The 25,799-nt window shown below is 44.8% G+C and overlaps 1 protein-coding gene across 3 annotated transcripts in view; it reads right to left on the reverse strand.

Moving 5' to 3' along the window:
* Window positions 1-25,799, reverse strand: part of LOC105496186 (kinesin family member 3B) — a 57,441-nt gene that overhangs the window by 17,757 nt on the left and 13,885 nt on the right. For 2 of the 3 annotated variants that reach the window (XM_011766344.3, XM_011766343.3), the window contains exons 2-5: window positions 5,670-7,137; window positions 928-1,029; window positions 596-718; window positions 372-490 (exon numbers count right to left, since the gene is read on the reverse strand). In XM_011766344.3, coding sequence (XP_011764646.1) covers window positions 372-490; window positions 596-718; window positions 928-1,029; window positions 5,670-7,073 — 1,748 coding nt within the window. In that variant the 5' untranslated portion in view covers window positions 7,074-7,137. Of the gene's footprint in view, window positions 1-371; window positions 491-595; window positions 719-927; window positions 1,030-5,669; window positions 7,138-16,967; window positions 17,070-25,799 lie in introns of those variants that run through there. The other variant, XM_071079530.1, reaches the window with a different exon arrangement.

Raw genomic sequence — 25,799 nt, forward strand, 5'->3', positions numbered from 1 at the left:
TTTTTTTTGGAGATGGAGTCTCACCCTGTCGCCCAGGCTGGAGTGCGGTTGCACTATAACAGCTCACTGCAATCTCCACTTCCCGGGTTCAAGCGATTGTCCTGTCTCAGCCTCCCAAGTAGCTGGGACTACAGGCATGCACCACCATGCCCGGCTAATTTTTTTATTTCTTAATAGAGACAGGGTTTCACCATGTTGGCCAGGCTGGTCTCGAACTCCTGACATCAGGTGATCTGCCTGCCTCCCCTTCCCAAAATGCTGGGATTACAGGCATGGGGCACCACGCCCAGCCAAGGCTGTTTCTAACTAAACAAACAAGACCAATGACTCAGCAAGTGGCTTGGGGGCACTGTGGAAGACCTGGCACTTACTTGAGTTTCAGCTCCCTGGTGAGCTCATTCTGAGTCTGCTCTAGCTCTTGGCGCTCCTTGATGTGTTCTTCTTGGAGGTCGTGGATCTCAGCCTTCACTGCCTGAAGCTTGGAGAAGAGCTGGAATGAGGGGAGAGGCAGGTGAGGAGGGTGTCTGTACAAAGGGTAGAGTTCTCCCTTTCCCCAAGTCTCAAGGCACCTCCATCTGGCTCATTCCTTTCATACCTTTTTGAGTTTTTTGGTCTTGATGTCCACCTCTTGCTGCAATGAGCTGTATGTCTCTTTAAGTTCCAAGGTCTCTTCATCTTGACTTTCCATCTGTTGCTGGATTTCTCTTTCTCGACGTTTCTGAGCAACATGACAAAATTCATCAGTTTGCCCTAGAGACTGTGTCTATGCTGAATTCCCCAAGCTAGGATCAGAGTCTCCAGCTAGGATGAGGCGGACACACCTTGCTCTTATTCTCTTTGAAGACAGTAGAACATGAGAGATGTTTGTTCTGCAGCATAAACACACCTTACCCCACCCATTCTCCCTGAAAAAGAATGAAAAGTTACCTGCTCTGCAATTTCCTGTCGTTTCTGCTCCAGGATTTTCTGCTGTTCATTCGTATGATCTACTATATTTTTTCCTCCAACAAGCAACTTACTCTCCATGGCCTGAGTGAGAAACAAAGTAGAATCCATCTCATGAACGGTTTCCCTCAGAACATAATTCCTCACAGGGGCGCCTGTGAAAGATAAAGAGCTCAGGACTGAGCCAAAAAGGACAAACTCTGGGAAAAAATACACTGTGCTCAGCTGGTGAGGGACTGGGGCAGCTTCACTAGAGGCTTCTTGGTAACACTGAAAATACAGTTTCTCCAGACACATGAATTTTAGCTTTAACAAAAAAAATTTTTTTTTGTTTGTTTCTACAAAGTATTAATCCCACTTAGAACATACTAAGCAGCTCCTTTATGTTAGGTCCTGGTGATACAATGTGAATGAGAATCACAAAGCTCAAAGTCCACTGAGGAAAACAGACAAGCAAGCCAACTTTAACCATATGGCGCCAGACGCCATCATGAGGAAAGGACACAGTAATTAATGGGAGACACACACTGATGGGATAGAATTCAGACTTTGTGGGGATTTAAAAAAATTTTTTAAAGACAGGGTCTAGTTCTGTCACCCAAGCTGGAGTGCAATGGCACGATCACAGCTCACTGTAGCCTTGACCTCCTTAGTTCAAGTGATGCTCCCACCTCAGCCTCCCAAGCAGCTGAGACTACAGGTGTACACCACCACACTTGGCTGACTGATGGTAGAGATGAGGTCTTGCTATGTTGTCTGGGCTGGTCTTGAACTCCTGGCCTCAAGCGATCCTCTGCCTTGGCCTCTCAAACTGCTGGGATTATAGGCGTGAGCACAGCACCCAGTCAGAGAATTCAGACTTTTAGAGGGAGTCAGAGAAAGCTTTCTGTCTACAGGACCAGCTACACAGAGAGTTGAAGTGAAACAATAGGAATTAGTTAAGAAAAAAAAGCTTTTGTTTTGTGAGGGAAGGTAGGAAGTGATGAAGTTGACCTAAATCCCTGTCAAGGAGACTAAACTTCTTGATCCTGAGAAGTTCAGGGAACCACTGACATATTCTTTGAGCATGAGGCTACACACTCAGATGTGTGTTTTAGAAACATTACTCCCCTGCAATGGAAAGAATGGCAAAGGGCTGGCAGGATGGAGGGAGACAGGACAGGCAGCCATTGCAGGGGTCTAGGCCTGGGCTAGGCCTCCTCCCTAGTTGGGGAGGGCAGAGTAGATGAGTCCAAGAGACCCTGATGAGGCAGGATCCAGAGGCTTTGGGACAGCTGGCAAGGATAACTCCCAGGGGTCTGGCTTCCCTGAGATAAGGAAGGCAAGAGCAGGCTATGAGTGGCTGTGAGCATCCCAGTGGGCAGAAGGTTATTAGGCCTGGATGGCAGGAGACAGTGCTAGGCTAGATACGCAGATTGGCAACCTTCAGCATTTTGATAGGGACTGAAGCCATGAGAATGATTTGGAACTGAAAAGTACGGGACTCCAAAACTGCACAACTTTTCTTTAAGAAACTTACAAACCTCACTGGAGCTCTGCTGACATTCTTTCAGTGAGTCCTCTGAGCCTGTTTCCTCATTTCTCGAATGAAGGGGCTGGACTAGATTGCTAAGCTCCACATACATACCTAACAATACCTAACTGCTCTAACATTCTTTTTTTTTTTTGGAGATGGAGTCTTGCTCTGTCGCCCAGGCCAGAGTGCCCAGGCCAGAGTGCACTGGCATGATCTTGGCTCACAGAAACCTCCACCTCCCAGGTTCAAGCAATTCTTGTGCCTCAGCCTCCCAAGTAGCCAGAACTACAGGTGCATGCCACCACGCCCAGCTAATTTTTGTATTCGTAGTAGAGATGGGGTTTCACCATGTTGGCCAGGCTGGCCTTGAACTCCTGACCTCAAGTGATCCACCTGCCTTGGCCTCCCAAAGTGCTGGGATTACAGGCGTGAGCCACCGCACCCAGCCTCTAACATTTTTTTATGATTTCACAGCATCCAGGGATTGAGAAAGACGGAAGTAATGTCATTCTCCATAGTCAAAATGTCTAAGAGATGCAGTGACCTTGAGTTGATGCTGTATCTTGCACACTCAGACTCTGAGAGTTCAACTTTTTCTGAGGGGTTATTTAGAGATTCTAGGTGCTCCTGGCCTTGAATAACAGATCTGATCCTAAAAGACAGTATGCAAGTTAAATATGGGCATACCCAGGCCGGACATACGGGTGCAGTGGCTCACGTCTGTAATCCTGACACTTTGGAAGACTAAGGTGGGAGGACTGCTTGAGTCTAGGAGTTCAAGACCAGCCTGGGCAACATAGTGAGACCTCGTCTGTACAAAAAATACACAAAATTACCTGGGCATGGTGGTGCGCGCCTGTACTCCCAGATACTCGGAGGCTGAGGTGGGAAGATTGCTTCAGCCTGGGAGGTCAAGGCTGCAGTGAGCCAAGATCGCGCCACTGCACTCCAACCTGGGGGACAGAGTGAGACCCTATCTCAAAACAAAACAAAATGAAACAAAATATGGGCACAGCCAGTCACACTTACCGTGCAGCAGTGAGAAGGCATGAAGTGCTCTGACATAATGGCATCTCAGAACCCCTCCCTGGAACAAAGTTACCTCCTAAGTGTATTGTATACGACTCCATTTTCACATCAGGTCTTAAAAGTCCTAGAAGGGACTTTCAAGGTTTTAAGAACCCTGCCTCTGAAGTAAAATAGCACCCAGCTCTGTGAAAGGGCTACTATGAAGCCACTGATTTAAAAAAAAAAAAAAAAAAAAGTACAGCTTCATACAGTGGGGGTAGGGGGGCGGCAAAGAGAACTTCTAATTTTAAAATTTGTAAACATGGAGACATTTTAGGATAGAAATCAAAGTTTGCATGAATTCAATAAAACAGAACTGAACATTTCCAAGGAAATCTGGCTTGCGGTTAGCCAGTGCCCATCCTGAGACTTCCAAGTCTACCTTTGCACTGTCCTCTGCCATTAAAGCCCAGTGGAAGCTCAGAGTCCAGACAACTGCAGGCATAGTGAATTGCCACCAGAAAGAAGGCTCAAAACAATGGGAGCTCAGCACTCCAGAATGCTAACTAGCCATTGGGTGGAAAATGGAGTGGATGTAGGGAAATATATTAGCACATAGGGGTTGGAAGAGGAGGCTGACTATAAGCAAGCAGCATGAGGACACTTTGGGGGTGATGGAAGTGTTCCATATCTTGTGTAATCAGGGTACTATATACTGAAACTGCACCAAGAGGCTATACTATATCCAAACACTAGTCTGATCATCACAAGTGCTGGTAAGGATGAGGGGCATCCAGAACTCATACCCTGCTGCTAGATGCTTCAATCTGCACAACCACTTTAGAAAACAACTTGTCCTTGTCTAGAGAAGTTGAAGCTGCAAATATCGTAAGACCTAATAGTGCCAAACAAGACAATCTTGCACGTCCATGTTCTCCTGAAGCCAAGCACAAAAGCATTCACAGCAGAAACTGGAAACAACCCACAGGAGAAAGGAATACCATGGAATACTTGGAACAGTAATAATGAGTGAACCACAGCTTCAGGCATCAACATGGATAAATCTCATGAACATAATGTTGCAAAAATAAAAGCGAATGGCATGAGTGGGATTCCATTTATATAAAAGTAAAAAAGTATATGAAACGAAACCATGTTTTCTTTAGAGAGAGATACATACATATACAAGACAAAACTATAAGGAAAAGCAGGGAAACAATAAACATAAAATTCAGGATGATGGTTATCTGTGGGGGAGGGGAACACAAGGCGCTACTAAAGATATGGGTATCAGCTGGGTGCGGTGGCTCATGCCTGTAATCCCAGCACTTTGGGAGGGCGAGGTGGGAGAATCATTTGAGCCCAGGAGTTTGAGACCAGCCTGAACAACATAGGAGACCGTGTCTCTACAAAAAAATTTAAAAAATTTAGCCAGGCAAAGTTGCTGGCCTGTAGTCCTAGCTACTCGGGAGGCTGAGGTGGGAGGATCCTTTGAGCTTAGGAGGTCGAGGCTGCAGTGATTGGGCCACTGCACTCCAGGATTGATAGAGCAAGACCCTGTCTCAAAAAAAAGAAAAGAAAAGAAAAAAAAAAGCTGGACACAGTGGCTCACGTCTGTAATCCCAGCACCCGGGGAAGCCGAGACAGGTGGATTACCTGAGGTCAGGAGTTTGAGACCAGCCAGGCCAACATAGTGAAACCCCATCTCTACTAAAAATATAAAACTTAGCCAGGCGTGGTGGCGGGCACCTGTAATCCCAGGTACTCGGGAGCCTGACACAAGAGAATCACTTGAACCCAGATGGCAGAGGTTGCAGTGAGCCGAGATCACGCCACCACACTTCAGCCTGGGTGACGAGAGTGAAACTCCATCTCAAAAAAAAGAAAGAAAAATGGATGTTGTTCTATTTCTTACACTGGGTGGGGGGTACATGATGTTACTTTTATTGCTGTTCTTTATACTACGTGCATATGTAATAATTATTCTCATTATGAATTCAATTTTCATTTTTGTAAATGTGAAAAAATCATATTCACGTCGATTAAACAAAGGTTTATTGAGTACTGGGTATCATGGGCTGTTGGAAATCCAAAACTGAGAGAGACATCATCCCTCATATGGTTATGTTTTTTGTTGTTGTTTGATGAAAGCAAAAGCACTGATGCGGCAAGGGCCTAAGGAGGGGTATAGGTATGGTACCTTGATCTTGGCGCCCAGCATCTCGGCAGCATCCTTCTCCCGCCGCAGGTCCTCCATCTTTTTCTCTTTCTCCTTCAGCAGCCTCATCTTCTCCTCTGCAACCAAGCTGTGATCCTCTACAATGGCCCGCTTCTCAATCTCCAGTTTTTCTTGCTGTTCCCGCCAGTAATCATCCTTATCATCCCCTTCCTCCTCACCCTCTTCTCCCTCCTCCTCCTCCTCTTCCCCACCCCCACCACTGCCACCACCTTCCCTCCGCTTCTCTCGCCTCTTCCTCCTGCCAATGGACCGTTTTTCCAGCTGGGCCTTGAGCCGAGCGATCTCTTCCTGGAATTCTCGAAGGAGGGCATCCTTGGGGTCCTCATTGACCCTTGGTTTGTTCTTAATGTTTTTGGCACGGTTGGCATATCGCAGAGTGGTCAGAGTCTCTTCGACGTTATAAGAAGCAGGCCCCACATTGGCCACCATCACAGTCTTAGCATTGCCACCAAGGGAATCTTGGAGGAGCCTGGTAAGCTTTGAGTCCCGATACGGAATGTGAGTGCTTTTGCCATCCACCAGAGCAGAGATGACATTACCCAAAGCGGAGAGGGAGAGGTTGATCTTGGTAGCTTCTTTTAATCTCTCCCCTTGGGCGCCAGTCTTGGCTTGCCGTTCGCTGCCAGCAAGATCTACAAGGTTCAATTTCCCTACACGGATGTGGTTTTCACCATCGAGGCCCACCTCGCTGCACTCGATAGTGATAACGAAAATTGCATGAGAACGCGAGCTGTGCTCGTTCATGTTGGTAGCACCGACAGAACGGTTCTGGTTCCCCACATTCATCACGTGCTCTATCTCCTTCACACTCTTGGTGACAAAGGAAGACAGGTCTTTCACATACACTCCTGTGTCAGGCCTCTCTTTGAGCTCAAGCCTTTTGGTCTGATCCTTTGAGAGCAGATCTCGGATCTCCTCTTGGTAGATCTCTAAGTAAGAAGCCCTGACCAGGTACTGTTGATTCTGGGATCGAGAGATGTGGGTGAAGATGTGGTCAAATGAGTTGGGAATGACTCCTCTTTTTTCAGGGTCACCACGGATTCCTTCCATTGTGTAGGTTTTTCCTGTCCCAGTTTGTCCATAGGCAAAAATGGTTCCATTGAAACCTTGCAGGACCGAGTCAACAAGTGGTCGGAACGTCTCATCGTACAGTTCAAACTGCTTGGCATTCCAGTCATAGACGGCATCAAAGGTGAAGGTCTTGGGCATTTCATGGGCTGTCCCTTTGGGGTTCTTCACAGATACCTGCCCCAGTTTAACATCCACATCCACCACTTTGTCATACGAAGCAGCCTTTTCCTTGCCATTCATGGGGCGACAGCGAACCACCACCCTGACTGACTCTGAGCTTTTCAACTTTGACATGATGAACTCTGATCCAGTCAATCTTGAGGGGTGTCAATTCAAAATGTCTCAGGATGCTAAGGTCCTAGAAAAAAAGCAAAAGTAAGTAAACACAGTACTGTTGTCACTGGGGGCTGCCTGACAGAAGCTGACACACCTAAATAGTCTTCATCTCGCTAACCTGACAGCCATATTTGATAACTTTACTACACTGTGTATTTCCTCACAGGATCTTAACCAGCTTCAGTGGTAAAAATGAAAAACTGCAGTCCACCAGTATTGTCGGTGAGCCCATCCTCCTCTCAATCAATATTTGATCTTATGCTATAGGCTGAGGCAGCTGGAAATCTTTTAAGTCTGGGTCTCACTCTGGGAGGCTGAGGCAGGCAAATTCCTTGAGACCAGGAGTTTCAGGCCAGCCTGGGTAACACAGCAAGACCCTGTCTCCAAAAAATTTTTAAATTAGGCTGTACACAGTGGTTCACATCTGTAATCCCAGCATTTTGGGAGGCTGAAGCCAGAGGATCACTTGAGTACAGGTGTTTGAGACCAGCCTGGGCAACATAGTGAGCCCCCATCTCTCCAAAACAAAACGAAACAAAACAAAAAAACAATTAGCTAGGCATGGTGGCCCATGTCTCTAGTCTTAGCTACTTGGGAAGCTGAGATGGGAGGACTGCTTGAGCTGAGGAGGTTGAGGGTACAGTAAGCTGCGATCACACCACTGCACTTCAGTCTGGATGACAGAGTGAGACTCTATCTTAAAAATAAAGTAGGCCGGGCGCGGTGGCTCAAGCCTGTAATCCCAGCACTTTGGGAGGCCGAGACGGGTGGATCACGAGGTCAGGAGATCGAGACCATCCTGGCTAACACGGTGAAACCCCGTCTCTACTAAAAAATACAAAAAACTAGCCAGGCGAGGTGGCGGGTGCCTGTAGTCCCAGCTACTCAGGAGGCTGAGGCAGGAGAATGGCGTAAACCCAGGAGGCGGAGCTTGCAGTGAGCTGAGATCTGGCCACTGCACTCCAGCCTGGGCGACAGAGCGAGACTCCATCTCAAAATAAATAAATAAATAAATAAATAAATAAATAAATAAATAAGTAAGTAAGTAAGTAAGTAAATAATAAAGTAAAATAAGTGGCTGGGCATGGTGGCTCACCCCTGTAATCCCAGAACTTTGGGAGGCCGAGGTGGGTGGGTTACGAGGTCAGGAGATCGAGACCATCCTGGCTAACACGGTGAAACCCCGTCTCTACTAAATAAACAAAAAATTAGCCAGGCATGGTGGCAGGTGCCTGTAGTCCCAGCCACTCGGGAGGCTGAGGTAGGAGAATGGCCTGAACCCAGGAGGCGGAGCTTGTAGTGAGCCGAGATCATGCCACTGCTCTCCAGCCTAGGTGACAAAGCAAGACTCCGTCTCAAAAAAAAAAAAAGTAAAATAAAAATAATGACCAGCCTCGGTGGCTCACACCTGTAATTCCAGCACATTGGGAGAATGAGGTGGATGGATCCCTTGTGGTCAGGAGTTTGAGACCAGCCTGGCCAACATGGCAAAACCCTGTCTCTACGAAAAATACAAAAATTAGCTGGGCGTGGTGGCGAGTGCCTATAATTCCAGCTACTGAGGCGGCTGTGGCATGAGAATTGCTTGAGCCTGGGAGGCGGAAGTTGCAGACAGCCAAGACTATGCCACTGTACTCTGGCCTGGACAACAGAGCAAGACTCTGTTTCAAAATAAATAAAGTGAAATAAAAATACAAAAATAAAAATTAGGCCTGGCGCGGTGGCTCAAGCCTGTAATCCCAGCACTTTGGGAGGCCGAGACGGGCGGATCATGAGGTCAGGAGATCGAGACCATCCTAGCTAATACGGTGAAACCCCGTCTCTACTAAAAAAAAAAATACAAAAAACTAGCCAGGCGAGGTGGCGGGCACCTGTAGTACCAGCTACTCGAGAGGCTGGGGCAGGAGAATGGCGTAAACCCGGGAGGCGGAGCTTGCAGTGAGCTGAGATCCGGCCACGGCACTCCAGCCTGGGCAACAGAGCGACACTCCGTCTCAAAAAAAAAAAAAATTAAATTTAAAAAAATTTAAAAAAATAAAAATTAGCCGGGGTGGTGATGTGTGCCTATAGTCCTCGCTACTCAGGAGGCTGAGGCAGGATTGCTTGAGCCCAGAGTTCAAGGCTGCAGTGAGCTATGATCATGTCACTGCACGCCAGCCTACACTACAGAATGAAATCTTTTCTTAAATCAAAAAAAGTCTTATATCCTCTTGAACTACTATAACCTGTTGAAATACTACAACCTCTGGGTAGAGCAATTTGGAACTATCTATCAACATTTAAAATGCATATACTTTTTGACCTAGCAATTGTACTGCTAAGAGTTTATCCTAGAGATACAGATCTTAAACAATGATATATATACAAGGATATTATTGTGGTAGCAATAGATTGTGAGCAACCTCGGTTCCCATCAAGAGGAGACTGATTAAATTAAATATATTCAGTATAGTGGAATCCTATGCAGTTATGAAAAAGAAAGTGGTAATCTAAATGTAATCCTATACCAAGATATGTTGTTAAGTGAAAAACAGTAGGTGATAGTGTGTACTGTATAGTTTACATAGTGTGAAAAATGGAAGCTATAACACCAAGAATGAATCTTAATGTAAATTATGCACTTTGGGTGATGATGTGTCAATGTAAGTCTGTTACTTATGACAAACGTACCACTCTGGTAGGAGATGTCCATAATGGGGGAGGCTTTGCATGTGTGGAGGCAGATGTCTGTGGGAAATCTGTGTACCTTCTGCTTAATTTTGCTGTGAACCTGAAACTGCTCTAAAAATAAACTCTATTTAAAAAACAAACATTACATAAGAAAAGGGGGGATATATGCATGTTATACGCTTGATATGAATACAATATTGTTAGAAATATACTTCTAAAGGTAGTAACAGTAGCAGACTTAGCAGGGGAACTGTGGGCCTAGGAGACTCAGAAGCTCGAAGAGAGAGGAAAGGCTAGGCGTGGTGGCTCACGCCTGTAATCCCAGCACTTTCAGGGGCTGAGGCAGGTGGATCACAAGGTCAAGAGATCAAGACCATCTGGGCCAACATGGTGAAATCCCGTCTCTACAAAACACACAAAAATTAGCTGGGCATGGTGGCGCATACCTGTAGTCCCAGCTACTCAGGAGGCTGAGGCAGGAGAATTGCTTGAATCTGGGAGGTGGAGGTTGCAGTGAGCCGAGATCACGCCACTGCACTCCAGCCTGGCAACACAGCAAGACTCCGTCTCAAAAACAAAAACAAAAAAAAAAAAAAAAAAGGAAAAACTTTTCACAGCATACTCATTTGTAGTGTTTGAATTTCCTAGCTTGTGCTAAAAATACGTTTCAATCCCACAATCATCAACAAAAACTGGCTTGTGTAAAATGTGTGCAAATAAATAAGGATGTGGTATAATGCATTACATAAAAATCACTCATTCAATCAACAATTTTTTTTTTTTTTTTTTTTTGAGACAGAATCTTGCTCTGTTGCCAGGCTGGAGTGCAGTGATGTGATCTTGGCTCACTGCAACCTCCGACTCCCTGGTTCAAGCGATTCTCCTGCCTCAGCCTCCCGAGTAGCTGGGATTACAGGCACACGCCACCATGCCCAGCTAATCTTTTTTGCATATTTAGTAGAGATGGAGTTTCACCATGTTGGCCAGGATGGTCTCGATCTCCTGACCTCATGATTGGTCTGCCTCAGCCTCCCAAAGAGCTGGGATTACAGGCGTGAGCCACCGTACCCGGCAATAACTTCCTTTTTTTTTGAGATGGAGTCTTGCTCTTATTGACCAGGTTGGAGTGCAATGGTGTGATCTCGGCTCACTGCAACCTCCGCCCCCTGGATTCAAGCAATTCTCCTGCCTCAGCCTCCCGAGTAGTTAGGATTACAGGCACCTGCCACCACGGTCTACTAAAAATACAAAATCAATCAATAAATTTAATAGAATTAGAATGCAAATAAGAAAATGGAGCCAGGTATGGTGGCTCACACCTGTAATCCCAGTACTTTGGGAAGCCAAGGAGGATGGATCACCTGAGCAGGAGTTTGAGACCAGCCTGGCCAACATGGTGAAACCCCATCTGTACTAAAAAAAAATACAAAAATTTAGCCGGGCATGGTGGCACATGCCTGTAATTCCAGCTACACAGGAGGCTGAGGCAGTAGAATTGTTTGACCCTGGGAGGCGGAGGCTGCAGTGAGCCTAGATTATGCCACTGCACTCTAGCCTAGGCGACAGAGCAAGACTCCGTCTCCAAAAAAAATGGGGTGGGGGGCGGGGGGAGGTGTTAACATTTTATAAAGTAAAAACAAAAACAGAGAGAGTTTCATTTGGTGCTGGAAAACTCAGGGAGCAGAAGAAAGGATTAAATGGGTCCCTTTGGGTGGGGGTAGGTAGTAAGCAGGTCAGAGTACTTTACCGGTATATACGAAGACCCCAAACTCCTATAAATCTCAGTGCAGGAGGCCGGGCGCGGTGGCTCAAGCCTGTAATCCCAGCACTTTGGGAGGCCGAGACGGGCGGATCACGAGGTCAGGAGATCGAGACCATCCTGGCTGACACGGTGAAACCCCGTCTCTACTAAAAAAATACAAAAAACTAGCCGGGCACGGTGGCGGGCGCCTGTAGTCCCAGCTACTCAGGAGGCTGAGGCAGGAGAATGGCGTGAACCCGGGAGGCAGAGCTTGCAGTGAGCCGAGATCTGGCCACTGCACTCCAGCCTAGGCGGCAGAGCGAGACTCCGTCTCAAAAAAAAAAAAAAAAAAAATCTCAGTGCAGGAATTTTTAATTTTTCTTTTTAAAGGACAGTCTCACTTTGTCACCCAGCTGAAGTGCAGTGGTGTGATGGCAGCTCACTGCAGCCTTGACCCCCTCAGGCTCAAGTGATCTCCTCCCACCTCGGCCTCCCACGTAGCTGGGACTATAGGTGCACACCACCACACCTGACTAAGTGCAGGGATTTTTAAAAATATGTAATTCATGCTTTGTTTTGTTTTTTTAAACAGAGTCTCCCCTCTGTCCCCCAGGCTGGAGTGCAGTGGTGCTATCTCGGCTCACTGCAACCTCCACCTCATGGGTTCACGCAATTCCCCAGGCTCAGCCTCCTGAGTAGCTAGGACTACAGGAACCCACCACCATACCCAGCTAATTTTTGTAGTTTCTTTTTTAGTAGAGACAGGGTTTCCCCATGTTGGCCAGGTTAGTCTCTGACTCCTGACCTCCGGTGATCCACCCACCTCAGCCTTCTAAAGTGCTGGGATTACAGGCCATGCCTGGCTGTTTTGTTTTTTACCAAAAGGCCCTTCAGTGACAGGTCTCTCTCTCTGTGACCTGTTCTCTAGCCATCCTGTTCTGCTGCCCACAGACAAGGGTTATTAGATTTTTAATCGCTGATACATAATAAGCAAATATGTATTAATACACACTTATCCCCTCCCTTTTTACACAAACATATTATATACGATAATAAACCGTGTCCTTGGAGTTCATTCCCTGGGTAAATACAGAGCTGCTTTATTCTTTGCAACAGCAGCATAATACTCTACTGTATGCATACACCATAATTTATGTCACTGCTGCAGATGCACTTCAGCTGTTTCTGATATTCTGCTGTGAAAAACCTAGGACACACAATCATTCATGTGTGGGAAAGTATATCTGTAAGCATCAATTCCTAGAAGTGGAATTGCTGAATCAAAGGATATATGCAATTGCAATTTTTAAAAAATATGCAGAACAATGACAGCATTCTTTTTAGTTGTGAGAATGACCTATTTCCGGCCATTCTCCCATGGTGGGAGAAGGTGAAGCAGTGATGGGCCATTTGGGCATAAATGCTGTAGCTTAATAAATAGACAGCATCAACATATTCCCCCACTGATCTTCATAGACTGTTCTGCCGCTAAGCAAGTGGAAACACAAAAAGTTGCTTTTCATATTTCTTCTAGTCGTTACATGTAATAAAACATTGTCGTCTAGAATGAAGAAACAGAAGACCTCTTAACCTCTCTGAACCCATTTTCTGTAAAATCTGAAAAAATAGGTGCAATTCTTCTTTTTTATGGATGATTATGAGACTAAGAGGTGCTTATAAGGGTGAAAGTACTTTGTAAACCAATATAAAGCTAGATTAAAATAACAATACAGGTTCATCCAAAACCCTTGTCAGGGGGTCACTCCAGAGATTAAGAATGAGGCCTAATTTTATTCATTAAACATCACTAGAAAAACATTTCTTTTTCTATTTTTCTTTTTTTTGAGACTGAGTTTTGCTCTTGTGACCCAGGCTGTAGTGCAAGGGCGCAATCTTGGCTTACTGCAGCCTCTGCCTCCCGGGTTCAAGCAATTCTCCCGCCTCAGTCTCACGAGTAGCTGGGATTACAAGCGCCCGCCACCATGCATGGCTAATTTTTGTATTTTTAGTAGGGATGTGGTTTTACCATGTTGGCCAGTCTGGTCTCAAACTCCTGACCTCAGGTGATCCCCCCGCCCTGGACTCCCAAAGTGCTGGGATTACAGATGTAAGCCACTGCACCCAGCCTAAAATAACTTTTTTTTTTTTAACACAGTCTCGCTCTGTCACCCAGGCTGCAGTCAGTGGTGTGATCTCAGCCCACTGCAACCTCTGCCTCCCGTGTTCAAGCAATTCTCCTGCCTCAGCCTCCCAAGTAGCTGGGATCACAAGCACCCGCCACCACATCCAGCTAATTTTTGCATTTTTAGTAGAGATGGGGTTTCACCATGATGGCCAGGCTGGTCTCGAACTCCTGGCCTCAGGCGATCCACCCCACTCAGCCTCCCAAAGTGCTGGGATTACAGGCGTGAGCCACAGCGCTCACTCTAAAATAACATTTCTATTGTTCAATTTGCAACAATCATCCTAAAACAAATTCAGATTAAATTGAGATCTAAATACCTAAATGATGTTCAATAAGAACTAAATCTCAAGCCATGTAAAGAAAACTATGCAAAAGGAAGCCCTTCAGGAATGTATTAGTTATCTTCTAGATCAGGGGTATCCAATCTTTTGGCTTCCCTGGGCCACACTGGAAGAAGAATTGTCTTGAGCCACACATAAAATACACTAACACAAGATAGTTAATGAGTTAAAAAATTGCAAAACATCTCATAATGTTTAAACAAAGTTTACGAATTTGTGTTGGGCCACATTCAAAGCCACCCTGGGCCACAGTTGGACAAGCTTCTTCTAGATGCTATTAGAATTTTGCCAGATGGGAAGAAAGAGACAGATGTTAGAATGCCCAGTTTCCTGCATCTTTTCATTTCAGGGGAATGGTTCCTGAGCTACGGCCTGTCTCTCCCTCCATTTCAACAGAGGCCTGCCAAAGCTGATCTAGGTGCAAAGGGAAAATCCTAGCCCCTGATAATCCTCTGGGAAGACCTCTGTTGCAGTGCATGAGCCTGCCAGACAAGATCCTAGACCTGAAAGAGTAAGAGAAACTGAATGGCAGAGCAGGACAGGGAGACAGGTCAGTGCAGAGGACTGATTCTTCTGCATTACAGGACTTCTGAGAAGGCGGAGCTGTCCAACTTTTACCTGTCAAAACAATGGGGTTCCAAGCCTGTGAAAGAAAAGAAGAAAGCAAGCCTGCAGCAAGCTGACCTTGAGGTTCAGCTGCTTTGTAATAGCTCCGTGTATTTTTTGAGCTCTCCAAAATGATAGAAACAAAGGCATGATAATGACCTACATTAATCTTAAAAATCTTCAAAAAGGAAGGAATTCCCAAAGCATGAGTCCCCTTAATTAAATCTCCTCAACTCTGAACACAGAACACCATTTCTTTTCTGAACTCACCCAGCTAGACTGAACTAGTCATGTATTATTGACACACTCTTTCAGGAAAATGGACTAAGTTAATTTCCTGCCACCAAGGCTTAAAATCTTATTCTGGGTCTTCCTCAAAGGAGAGAGTTTTCTTGGAAGGATGCCCTGATACTCCTTCTTTATTACCTTTGTTATTCTTCCAGTGGGTCTAATTACAGAGTGATAAATCTTTAAAGGAACTCACAGAATTGCCAGGAAAGAAGGAAGCACAGATCAGCAGCTCATCACCTTCATCCTGAAGACCTTTTCTGCTAGAACTTGTCATTCAATGTTAACACCCACTGTTTGAATGGTTATTGAACATGAAATATTGAGTCATTCCCCAACCTCATCTCTTTTATCTGCTGAGGAAATCAAATGCACATTTGTCACAGCAGCCACACTCTTCCAGACCGTTATCCAACTCTTTTGTTTTTAGATTCATGCATCCTCACCCTGCTAGCAGTCACAGAGTCTCACCTCAAAGTCCAGAACTAGGTATGAATTGGATTCTCAGTAACTACTGGCTTCCTATGGAAAGCCTAAGAGAGAGGTCACAAACTGGTTACATTCTATCTGAAACATTTTATTTGGCCCACCTGGTATTTAAAACAACATAGGCGGGGCGTGGTGGCTCACATCTGTAATCTCAGCACTTTGGGAGGCTGAGGCAGGTAGATCACCTGAGGTCAGGAGTTCGAGACCAGCCTGTCCAACATGGTAAAATCCCGTCTCTAATAAAAATACAAAAATTAGATAAGCACGGTGGTGGGTGTCTGTAATCCCAGCTACTCGGGAGGCTGAGGCAGGAAAATCGCTTGAACCCAGAGGCGGGGGTTGTAGTGAGCTGAGATTGCGCCATTGTACTCCAGCCTAGGTGACAAGAGCAAAACTATGTCTCAAAAATAAATAAATAAATAAATAAAACATGGGCTGGGCGCAGTGGCTCACACCTGTAATCTCAGCACTTTGGGAGGCCAAGGCGGGCGTATCACCCGAGGTCAGGAGTCTGAGACCCCGTCTCTACTAAAAATACCAAAATTAGCTGGGTGTGGTGGCATGTGCCTATAGTCCCAGCTACTTGGGAGGCTGAGGCGGGAGAATTGCTTGAACCCAGGAGGTGGATGCTGCAGTGAGCCGAGATTGCACTACTGCACTCCAGCCTGGGTGACAGTGAGACTCTGTCAAAAAAAAAAAAAAAAAAAAAAGAACATGAAGCCTCAGCAATATAGGGAGACCTCCATCTCCACCAAAAATTTAAAAACTAGCTGGGCATGGTGCCACTTGCCTGTGGTCGTAGCTATTCGAGAGGGTGAGGTAACAGGATCACGTAAGCCCAAGTCAAGGCTACAGTGAGCCATGACTGCACCACTGCACTCCAGCCTGGTGCTAGGTCTTGCCCTGTTTCCAAAAGTAAAAATAAACAACAACAACAAAATCCTCAGCAATTCCACTTCTCTATATATGTATATCCTAGTAAAAAGCTTTGTATATGTGCACAAGAAAACATAGACAAGATTGCTTCCTGCAGCATGGTTATCACAGTAGAAAAACTAGAAACAGGCTGGGTGTGGTGGCTCACACCTGTAATTCTAGCACTTTGCGAGGCCGAGGTGGGAGGATACCTTGTGGCCAGGAGTTCAAGACCAGCCTGGGGAACATAGTGAGACCATCTCTAAAAAAAATTTTAAAAATTGGCTGGGTGCAGTGGCTCACACCTGTAATCCCAGCACTTTGGGAGGCCGAGGCGGGCAGATCACATGGTCAGGAGATGGAGACCATCCTGGCTAACACGGTGAAATCCCGTCTCTACTAAAAAAGTACAAAAAAAATTAGCCAGGCATGGTGGTGGGCGTCTGTAGTCCCAGCTACTCAGGAGGCTGAGGCAGGAGAATGGCGTGAACCCGGGAGGCGGAGCTTGCAGTGAGCCGAGATTGCGCCACTGCACTCCAGCCTGGGCGACAGAACAAGACTGTCTCAAAAAAAATTTTTTTAATTTAAAAAATATAGCTGGGTGTGGTAGAACATACCTGTAGTCCCAGCTTCTTGGGAGGCTGAGGCAGGAGGATACCTTGAGTCCAGGAGTTGGAGGTTGTAGTGAGCTATAATAGCACTACTGCACTCCAGCCTGGGTAACAGAGGGAGACACTCTCTGTAAACAAAACAAAACAGATCAAGTGTGGGGGCTCTCACCTATAACCCCAGTACTTTGGGAGGCCAAGGCAGGAGGATCGCCTTAGCCCTGGAGTTGGAGACCAGCCTGGGAACAGAAGGAGACCCCATCTTTAAAAATTAGCCAGGCATGATGACACATGCCTATAGTCCCAGCTACTTGGGAGGCTGAGGCAGGAGGATTGCTCAAGCCCACGAGGTTAAGACTGCAGTGAGTCAGGATCACACCACTGCATTCCAGCCTGAGTCACAGAGGAAGACCCTGTCCCAAAAAGCAAGCAAAAAAATCTAGAAACAACCTAGACATCCATTTATAGGGGAATTGAATAATAAAATATGGTATATTCATATCATAAACAATATGGTTGGTGTGGTGGCTCACGCTTGTAATCCCAGCACTTTGGGAGGCTGTGGCGGGAGGATCATCTGAGGTCAGGAGTTTGAAACCACCCTGGCCAACATGGCGAAACTCCATCTCTACTAAAAAATACAAAAATTAGCCGGGCGTGGTGGGATGCACCTGTAATCCCAGCTACTCAGGAAGCTGAGGCACAAAAATCACTTGAACCCAGGAGTTGGAGGTTGCAAGTGAGCTGAGATCGTGCCACTGCGCTCCAGCCTGGGTGACAGAGCGAGACTCTGTCTCAAAAAAATAATAACAATATATATGTGTGTGTATATATATATATACACACACACACACACACACATATACCATTCAGTAGTTTTAAGATATAAGGAATAAATTAGAGCAGAAGTCAGCAAATTACAGCCCATGATATGAATCTGACCCAGATCCTGGTTTTGTAAACAAAGTTATATTAGAACAGCAATGTCCCTTAGTTTACATATTATCTACTGCTGCATTAACTACAGAGGTGAACAGAGTTGAGTAGTTGCAAGACAGACAATATGGACTATAATACTAAAATATTTACTACCTGCCCTTTTACAGGAAGTGTTTGTCAACCTCTGAATTAGGGTTACATATTTAATATGGATAAATAAATAGGCTTGAGTGAGAAACAAAGCTGCAGAGTGACAGTTATGATTAGGAACTTACAAAACAATATGGTGCTCATGGATTTGCATTTATGTATGTATAAGTATTAAAAAGTGGGATAGGATGGGTACAGTGGCTCACACCTCTGTAATTGCAGCACTTTGGTAGGCTGAGGTAGTAGGATCACTTGAGTTCAGAAGTTTGAGACCACCCAGGGCAACAGAGCAAGACCCTATTTCTACCAAAAATGAAAATTAGCCCAGCATGGTGGCCTACTACCTATAGCTACTCCAGAAGACTGGAAGGATCACTTGAGCCCAGGAGGTGGAGGTTACAGTGAGTCATGATTGTACCACTGCACTCCAGAGCGAGCCCATGTCTCTGAAGAAAGGGGAGGGGAGGGGAGGGGAAGGGAGGGGAAGGGAGGGGAGGGGAGGGGAGGGGAGGGGAGGGGAGGGGAGGGGAGAAGAGAAGAAATAGAAGGATATATAATAATTTATGATAGTGGCTGCCCAAACTGGGCAATGGGAAGTAATGGGAGTAGAGATAGGAAGGATATTTCAACTTTATCTGTAATATTTTATCCTTTCTCTTAAAAAAACAAAAACAGAGGAAGCTTTCAAGCTTATAAGAGAAAATGTTAACATTTCTCTTACTTTGTTGATTCTATTTCTTACATTATTCCCTGAATTTTTGTTTTGTCTGTTTTTTGAGATAGAGTCTCACTCTGTCACCCAGGCTGGAGTGCAGTGGCACAATCACAGCTCATTGCAACCTCCGCCTCCCGGGCAATTTTCTGCCTCAGCCTCTTGAGTAGCTGGGATTACAGGCTCACGCCACCATGCATAACTAACTGCTGTATTTGTTATAGAGTTGGGCTTTTGCCATGTTAGCCAGGCTGGTCTCGAACTCCCAGCCTCAAGTGACCCACCCACCCTGGACTTCCAAAGTGCTGGGATTACTGGTGTGACATTGCACCAGGCCTGAACTCTTTTTTTTTTTAATTCAAAAAAACAACAATTTTTTTTTTTTAGGGAGTTTCACTCTTGCTGCCCCAGGCTGGAATGCAATGACATGATCTTGGCTCACCACAACCTCCGCCTCCCAGGTTCAAGTGAGTCTCCCGCCTTAGCCTCCCAAGTAGCTGGGATTGCAGGGATGCGCCACCTTGCCCAGCTAATTTTGTATTTTTTTAAGTAGAGATGGGATTTCTCCATGTTGGTCAGGCTGGTCTCAAACTCCTGACCTCAGGTGATCTGCCCGCCTCAGCCTTCCAAAGTGCTGTGATTACAGGCGTGAGCCACCACACCCAGCCTAACAATTTCATATTTAAAAAAAAAAAAAAAAAAAATTCCACTTCTCTGGAAACATGGGAATATCTGACAGCCCTTGACCTGAACCCCAAGTGGCAGCAACAGGAATCCTCCCCAACCCTACTCTCTCCTGTTTCACATCTAGCATGCTTTGCTCACTTATACTTCCTGGCTGGCTCTTGTAGACATCCCTATGACCAAATTCACGTATGTATGATTTGACTAAGAAAGGCCTGACACACTAGCCTATCTTTTTAAATGCCATTTGCTGAAGCTCTGTAATAACATAGAAAGTGCTTATCATAAATGAAAAAGCAGTTTACAAAATTGAATTACTGCATGCAGTCACAATTATATAAACATAAAGACACGTAAAAACATCAATAGTGGTCAACCCTGGGTAATAGTACTGGTGATTTCCCCTGCTCTTTCAACATTTCTGTGTTTTCCAAATTCTCTTTAATGAGCATATGGTATCTCCAAATGGGAAAAAATAGAGGTTTGGCAATTCCCCAGGAACAACCCTGCAAGGAGGTGCAACCTGTGGGCACACAGAGTGCATACTAATGCACCTCAAATCAATGCATTCCAAAGCAATGTCCTGTAAGATCAGATCAGGCAACCACCTGCCAACTGCCTGGCCCAGGGTTCAAATACTCAGAGTGTCTGAAATGCAGCCCAAGCCAAAGATCACATGAGCAATCAGAAAAGCACTGCAACACTCAAGCAAGAAGATAAAAGCGACTCCCTGCTAAGTAGCCTAAACCAATTCCCTGGACAGGCGTCTCTCCGGGGAAGCAGCTGTTTTTACTCTATATCCACTTCATCACCATCAACACTACTCCCTTTTACAATTATTTCTAATTGTTTTTGAAGTATCAGGACCCCATGTTTGCAATCCCTGAATCACATCAGGAAAGCAAGTCCAATTCTAGGTTTCTGGTTCCTATGATGGCCAGTTTCACAACGGGAGTTACACACTTTTTAAAACAAGATTATCCATCTTGGGTTGAAAAATAACACCACTGTCCTGCAGAACTTTTAAAAAGATATTTTATACATATTGAGGAAATGGCTCTACATTTGCTTATATGTGCATAAAAAATATCTGAAAGAATTCACAAGAACCATATAACAACTGCCAGATAACAACAGTGGCTTTCCCTAAAAGAGCCGGGTGGATGAGGGCCAAAAGTAGAAGAGAAACTTTTCATTATATACCCTTTTTTCTGTTGTTCTTCAGACCGAGTTTCACTCTGTCACCCAGACTGGAGTGCTGTGGTGCAATCTTGGCTTACTGCAACCTCTGCCTCCTGTTCAAATGATTCCTGTGCCTCAGCCTCCCGAGTAGCTGGGATGGCAGGCACCCACCACCACACCCAGCTAATTTTTGTATTTTCAGTACAGATGGGGTTTTGCCATGGCAAGGCTGGTCTCGAACTCCCGGCCTCAGGTGATCCGTCCACCTTAGCCTCCCAAAGTGTGTATACCCTTTAATACCTCTTGAGTTTTGAATCATGTAAATATATTACTTAGTCAAAAAATAAAATAAAATAAAGGGAAAGAGAGAAAGGGAAAGGCTTTTGTGAAATTAAATATACAGGGGTTACTCATTTTTCCCATTTTATCTATCCATTTGTGCTGACCACCACGAATATAAGATAATAAAAATGGGCCGGGTATGGTGGCTCACACATATAATCTCAACACTTTGGGAGGCCGAGGCAGGTGGATCACAAGGTCAAGAGATTGAGACCATCCTGGCCAACATGGTGAAACCCCGTCTCTACTAAAAGTACAAAAATTAGCCAGGTGTGGTGGCAGGCAGCTGTAGTCTCAGCTACTCGAGAGGCTGAGGCAAAAGAATCGCTTGAACCCGGGAGGCGGAGGTTGCAGTGAGCTGATATCATGCCACTGCACTCCAGCCCAAGGGACAGTGCGAGATTCCATCTCAATTAAAAAAAAAAAAAAAGATAATAAAAATGTTTTAATTGATAAAAGAGGGGACCTACTAAGGGATCTAAATTTGGGACCTGCTTATCCCAAATTTAGGATGAAGCTTTGTAAACCAGTTTCTATTAGGTCCATAGCACTGGAATTTTTAACTTTCTTATGTAAATGTAGCAAGTCACGTAGTGTCAGCTCTAAAAAGCATTTAGAGCAAAGATGTCAAATAAGAAACCAATAAAATATATTATGTTGTTATTACAGGCATTATTTATAAACATAAGGTCGGCCGGGCGCAGTGGCTCATGCCTGTAATCCCAGCACTTCGGGAGGCGAGGTGGGTGGATTATGAGGTCAGGAGATCCAGACCATCCTGGTTAACACAGTGAAACCCCGTCTCTACTAAAAATACAAAAAAAATTAGCTGGGCATAGTGGCGGGCGCCTGTAGTCCCAGCTACTCAGGAGGCTGAGGCAGGAGAATGGCGTGAACCCGGGAGGCAGAGCTGGCAGTGAGCGGAGACTGCGCCACTGCACTACAGCCTGGGCGACAGAGTGAAACTCTGTCTCAAAAAAAAAAAAAAAAAAAAAAAGCGGGGGTCACCTTTTTTGTAAGCCAAACAGTGTGAACTGTCTAAAAAGTTTCAAAATGTCCCTTACAGAGAGAACATATAAGAGCCACAGCATCTCAAATTGGCACAACACACTTGAGGGCAGTCAGGCAATCAACACCAAAACTCTAAATGTGAATACTCCCTTGAAACAGCAATTCCATTTCTTGGAATTATTTTAAAGACATAATTGAGTAAGTAAATACAACTAAATACATGTGCAACGATGTAATACACATTTGTGTTTGTCACAACACCATCTCTAAGCACTTAAATGCTCATCAATAAAGGAGTGGTTAGATGATGGCACATCTCTACAATGGGAAACTATGAAGTCATTAAAAACGGCAACAAACCTCTAGGTATTTAGATATGGGCAATATTCAAGACACATTGTTGAGTGAAGAAAAAGGCTACTGAACAGAATTACTATGATACAGTTAATGTTTATGTGTACATGCACATGTGCAGAGGCAGATTTGGGGAACACAGCATAAAGACATTGTTAAAAGCATCAGCTACGGTGTTCAACAGGTCTGGCTTTGAATTTCTGCTCTGCCATTTACTAGCTATAAAATCTCAAGAAACTTACTAAGTCATAGTTTCTTCTTCCACAAAGTATGGTTAATAACAACATCTCCCTTAAAGAACTGTTCTAAAGGATTAAACTAATGAATGTCAAACGCTTAGCTTTTAACATTGAAAAGTACTAATAGATAGGAAATGCAGGCAATATTGACCTCTAGGGTGGTGAGCCTGCAGGTTATTGTTTTGCTTTCTTTGTATTTTTTGATGGGTGCACGTATTTTGATTTTTATAATTAAGGTTGGGGGAGCAAAATGCAATGTTTTCTTTGGAGAAAAGTCCAGAACTTTGATTTCAGCTTAAATGTCTAAAGAAGACACACTAGTTCTCTGGAAAGAAACCTAAAAAGGTCACAGTCAAGTAATAAGAACAATAAATGCCTGCCCTGAATTCAAATGGGCGCCATGTACTCTCTGTCATTTGATGACACAAATAGGCAAACAAAGCATTTACTTAGGTAGGGAAAAAGGAAAAGAAACTCTTTTGGCATTCAGTTGTAAAACATTCATAAAATACATTCAAAAAAATATATTCAAGTCTATTGGACAACACCTACCATTCAGAATCAATGCGGTTCTTGGGTTTTATTGAATTCAATAGTCACAACTCACAGTATACCAAGAGCTTAATGTGTAGTCCTCTTTTAATCCTCAAAATCACCTTAGGAGGAAGGCAGGCATTAGCCTCATTTAAAGAATAAGGATCAGAGACTCAGGGAAATTAATTTGCCCAAGGTTACACAATAATTAAGTGGAAGAGTCAGGATTCAAAACCAGATTTGTCTTATTTTAAAAACCATATATAAACCCATATATTTTTAAAACACCTGATATATATATGCATATATACATGTGTATGTCTATGAACAGATTAAAGCAATTCAAGCTGTACAGAGTATACAGTGAACATGTAAACCTTCCTAACATATCTGCATTGCTCCTTCATCTTCATCTTTTTTTTTAAACCTTTTTAACTCAAGTAGCAGTATACTATACACCATTGTACTTCTTCCTAGATAAATCTTGGAGAACTCGCCTTAACTCATTTTGTATTGTTTTCTTTGCTTGTCTTTTTGAGATAGACTCTTGCTCTGCACTCCAGGCTGGAGTGCAGTGGCATGATGTCGGCTCACCCCAGCCTCAACCTCCTCAGTAGCTGGAACTACAGGTACATGCCACCAAACCTGGCTAATTTTGTTTTTATTTTTTTGTAGAGACAAAAGTCTTACTACATTGCCCAGGCTGGTCTTAAACTCCTGGCTCAAGTGATCCTTCCATCTCTCAGCCTCCCAAAGTATGGGATTACAAGCATCAGACACCATGCCCAGCTGCTTCTTTTTCCTTTCTTTTCTGTCTTACATCCTTCCTTTCATTCATTCATTCATTTTGAGACAGAGTCTCTGTTGCCCCGGTAGCAGTACAGTGGCACAATTACAGCTCACTGCAACCTCGACCTCCTGGGCTCAAGCAATCTTCCCACCTCAGACTCCCAAGTAGCTGGGACTATAAGCACACCCCACCACATCCAGTTAATTTTTTATCTTTTGTAGAGAGAGGGTTTTGCCATGTTGGCCAGGCTGGTCTTGAACTCCTGACCTCAGGTATTCCACCTGCTTTGGCCTCCCAAAGTGCTGGGATTACAGTCGTGAGTCACTGCACCCAGCCAAAAAAGGCTTTGATCAATCAGTCCATTACTGAGGGACCTTCTGATTGTTTCTGGTCATTTGCTACTGCAAACAGTACTCCAGTAGCTATACTGAACATATATACCTTTAGATAAGTGGGAGTAGTTGGTAGGATCCACTCCCAGAGGTAGGACTGTTGTATACAATCTATTGTTTTTTAAGAGTCAAGGTCTTCACATTCTGTTGTTTTTTTAAGAGTCAACGTCTTGCTCTGTTGCCCAGGCTGGAGTGCAGTGGCAGAATCTCAGCTTACTGCAACCTCGAACTCCTCACTCAAGCAATTGTCCCACCTCAGCCTCCAGAGCAGCTGGGACTACAGGTGTGCGCCACTGCACCCGACTAATTTTTTTTTTTTTTTTTTTTTTTTAATTTTTAGTAGAGACGGGGTTTCACTGTTTTGGCCAGGCTAGTCTCAAACTCCTGACCTCAAGTGATCCACCTGCCTCAGCCTCCCAAAGTGCTGGGATTACAGGCATGAGCCACCATGCCTGGACTAATTTTTAAAATAGTTTGCAGAGAGGGGAGTCCTGCTTTGTTGCACAGGCTGGTCTCAAACTTGTGGTTTTATGTGATTCTCCTACTTAGGACTCCCAAAGTGCTGGTATTACAGGTCCACCATGTAATACCAGCCACCATGGTGAGCCACCACGTCCAGATCCTTTTTTGATCTTGATTCAAACAAACCAACTGTTAAGAAATGTACAAGGACCAAGCTAGGTGGTTCACCACCCATAACCCCAGCACTTTGGGAGGCCAAGGCGGGAGGATCACTTGAGCCTAGGAGTTCAAGACCAGCTTGCGCAAGATGGCAAGACCCTGTCTCTACAAAAAAAATTTTTTAAATTAGCCGGGTGTGGTGGTGTATGCCTGTAGCCCCAGCTACTCAGGAGGCTAAGTTGGGAGGATTGCTTGAGCCCAGGAGTTTGCTTGAGCCGCCTGGGAGTTTGAGGCAGCAGTGAGCTCTGATTGCACCACTGCACTCAAGCCTAGGTGATACAGTGAGACCTTGTCTCAAGAAAAAAAAAAATGACGCCGGGCGTAGTGGCTCATGCCTGTAATCCCAGCACTTTGGAAGGCCAAGGACGGCGGATCACTTGAGGTCAGGAGTTCAAGACCCGCCTGTCCAACATGATGAAATCCTGTCTCTACTAAAAATACAAAAATTAGCTGGGTGTGGTGCATGCATGTCTGTAATCCCAGCTACTCGGGAGGCTGAGGTAAGACAACTGCTTGAACCCGGGAGGCAGAGATTGCAGTGGGCCTAGATCGTGCCACTGTACTCCAGCCTGGGTGACAGAGCAAGACTCTATCTCCAAAAAAAAAAAAAAGTATAAGACAATCAAGGAAATTGGAACACTGGATATGAGACAATGTAAGAAATTATTGTTATTTATGTGTAAAAATGTTATTATTTTAAAAACAAAGTTCTTATCCTCTAGAGATAAACAAGAATATTTTCAGACAAAGTTATATGCTGTCCGGGATCTTTTTCAGGGGTAGGGTGCATGGAAGGTTATAGGTAAAATAGGATTGCCAACTGCTGAGAAC

This window comes from Macaca nemestrina, chromosome 15, assembly GCF_043159975.1.
Source record: "Macaca nemestrina isolate mMacNem1 chromosome 15, mMacNem.hap1, whole genome shotgun sequence".
NCBI classification, from domain to species: Eukaryota; Metazoa; Chordata; class Mammalia; order Primates; family Cercopithecidae; genus Macaca; species Macaca nemestrina.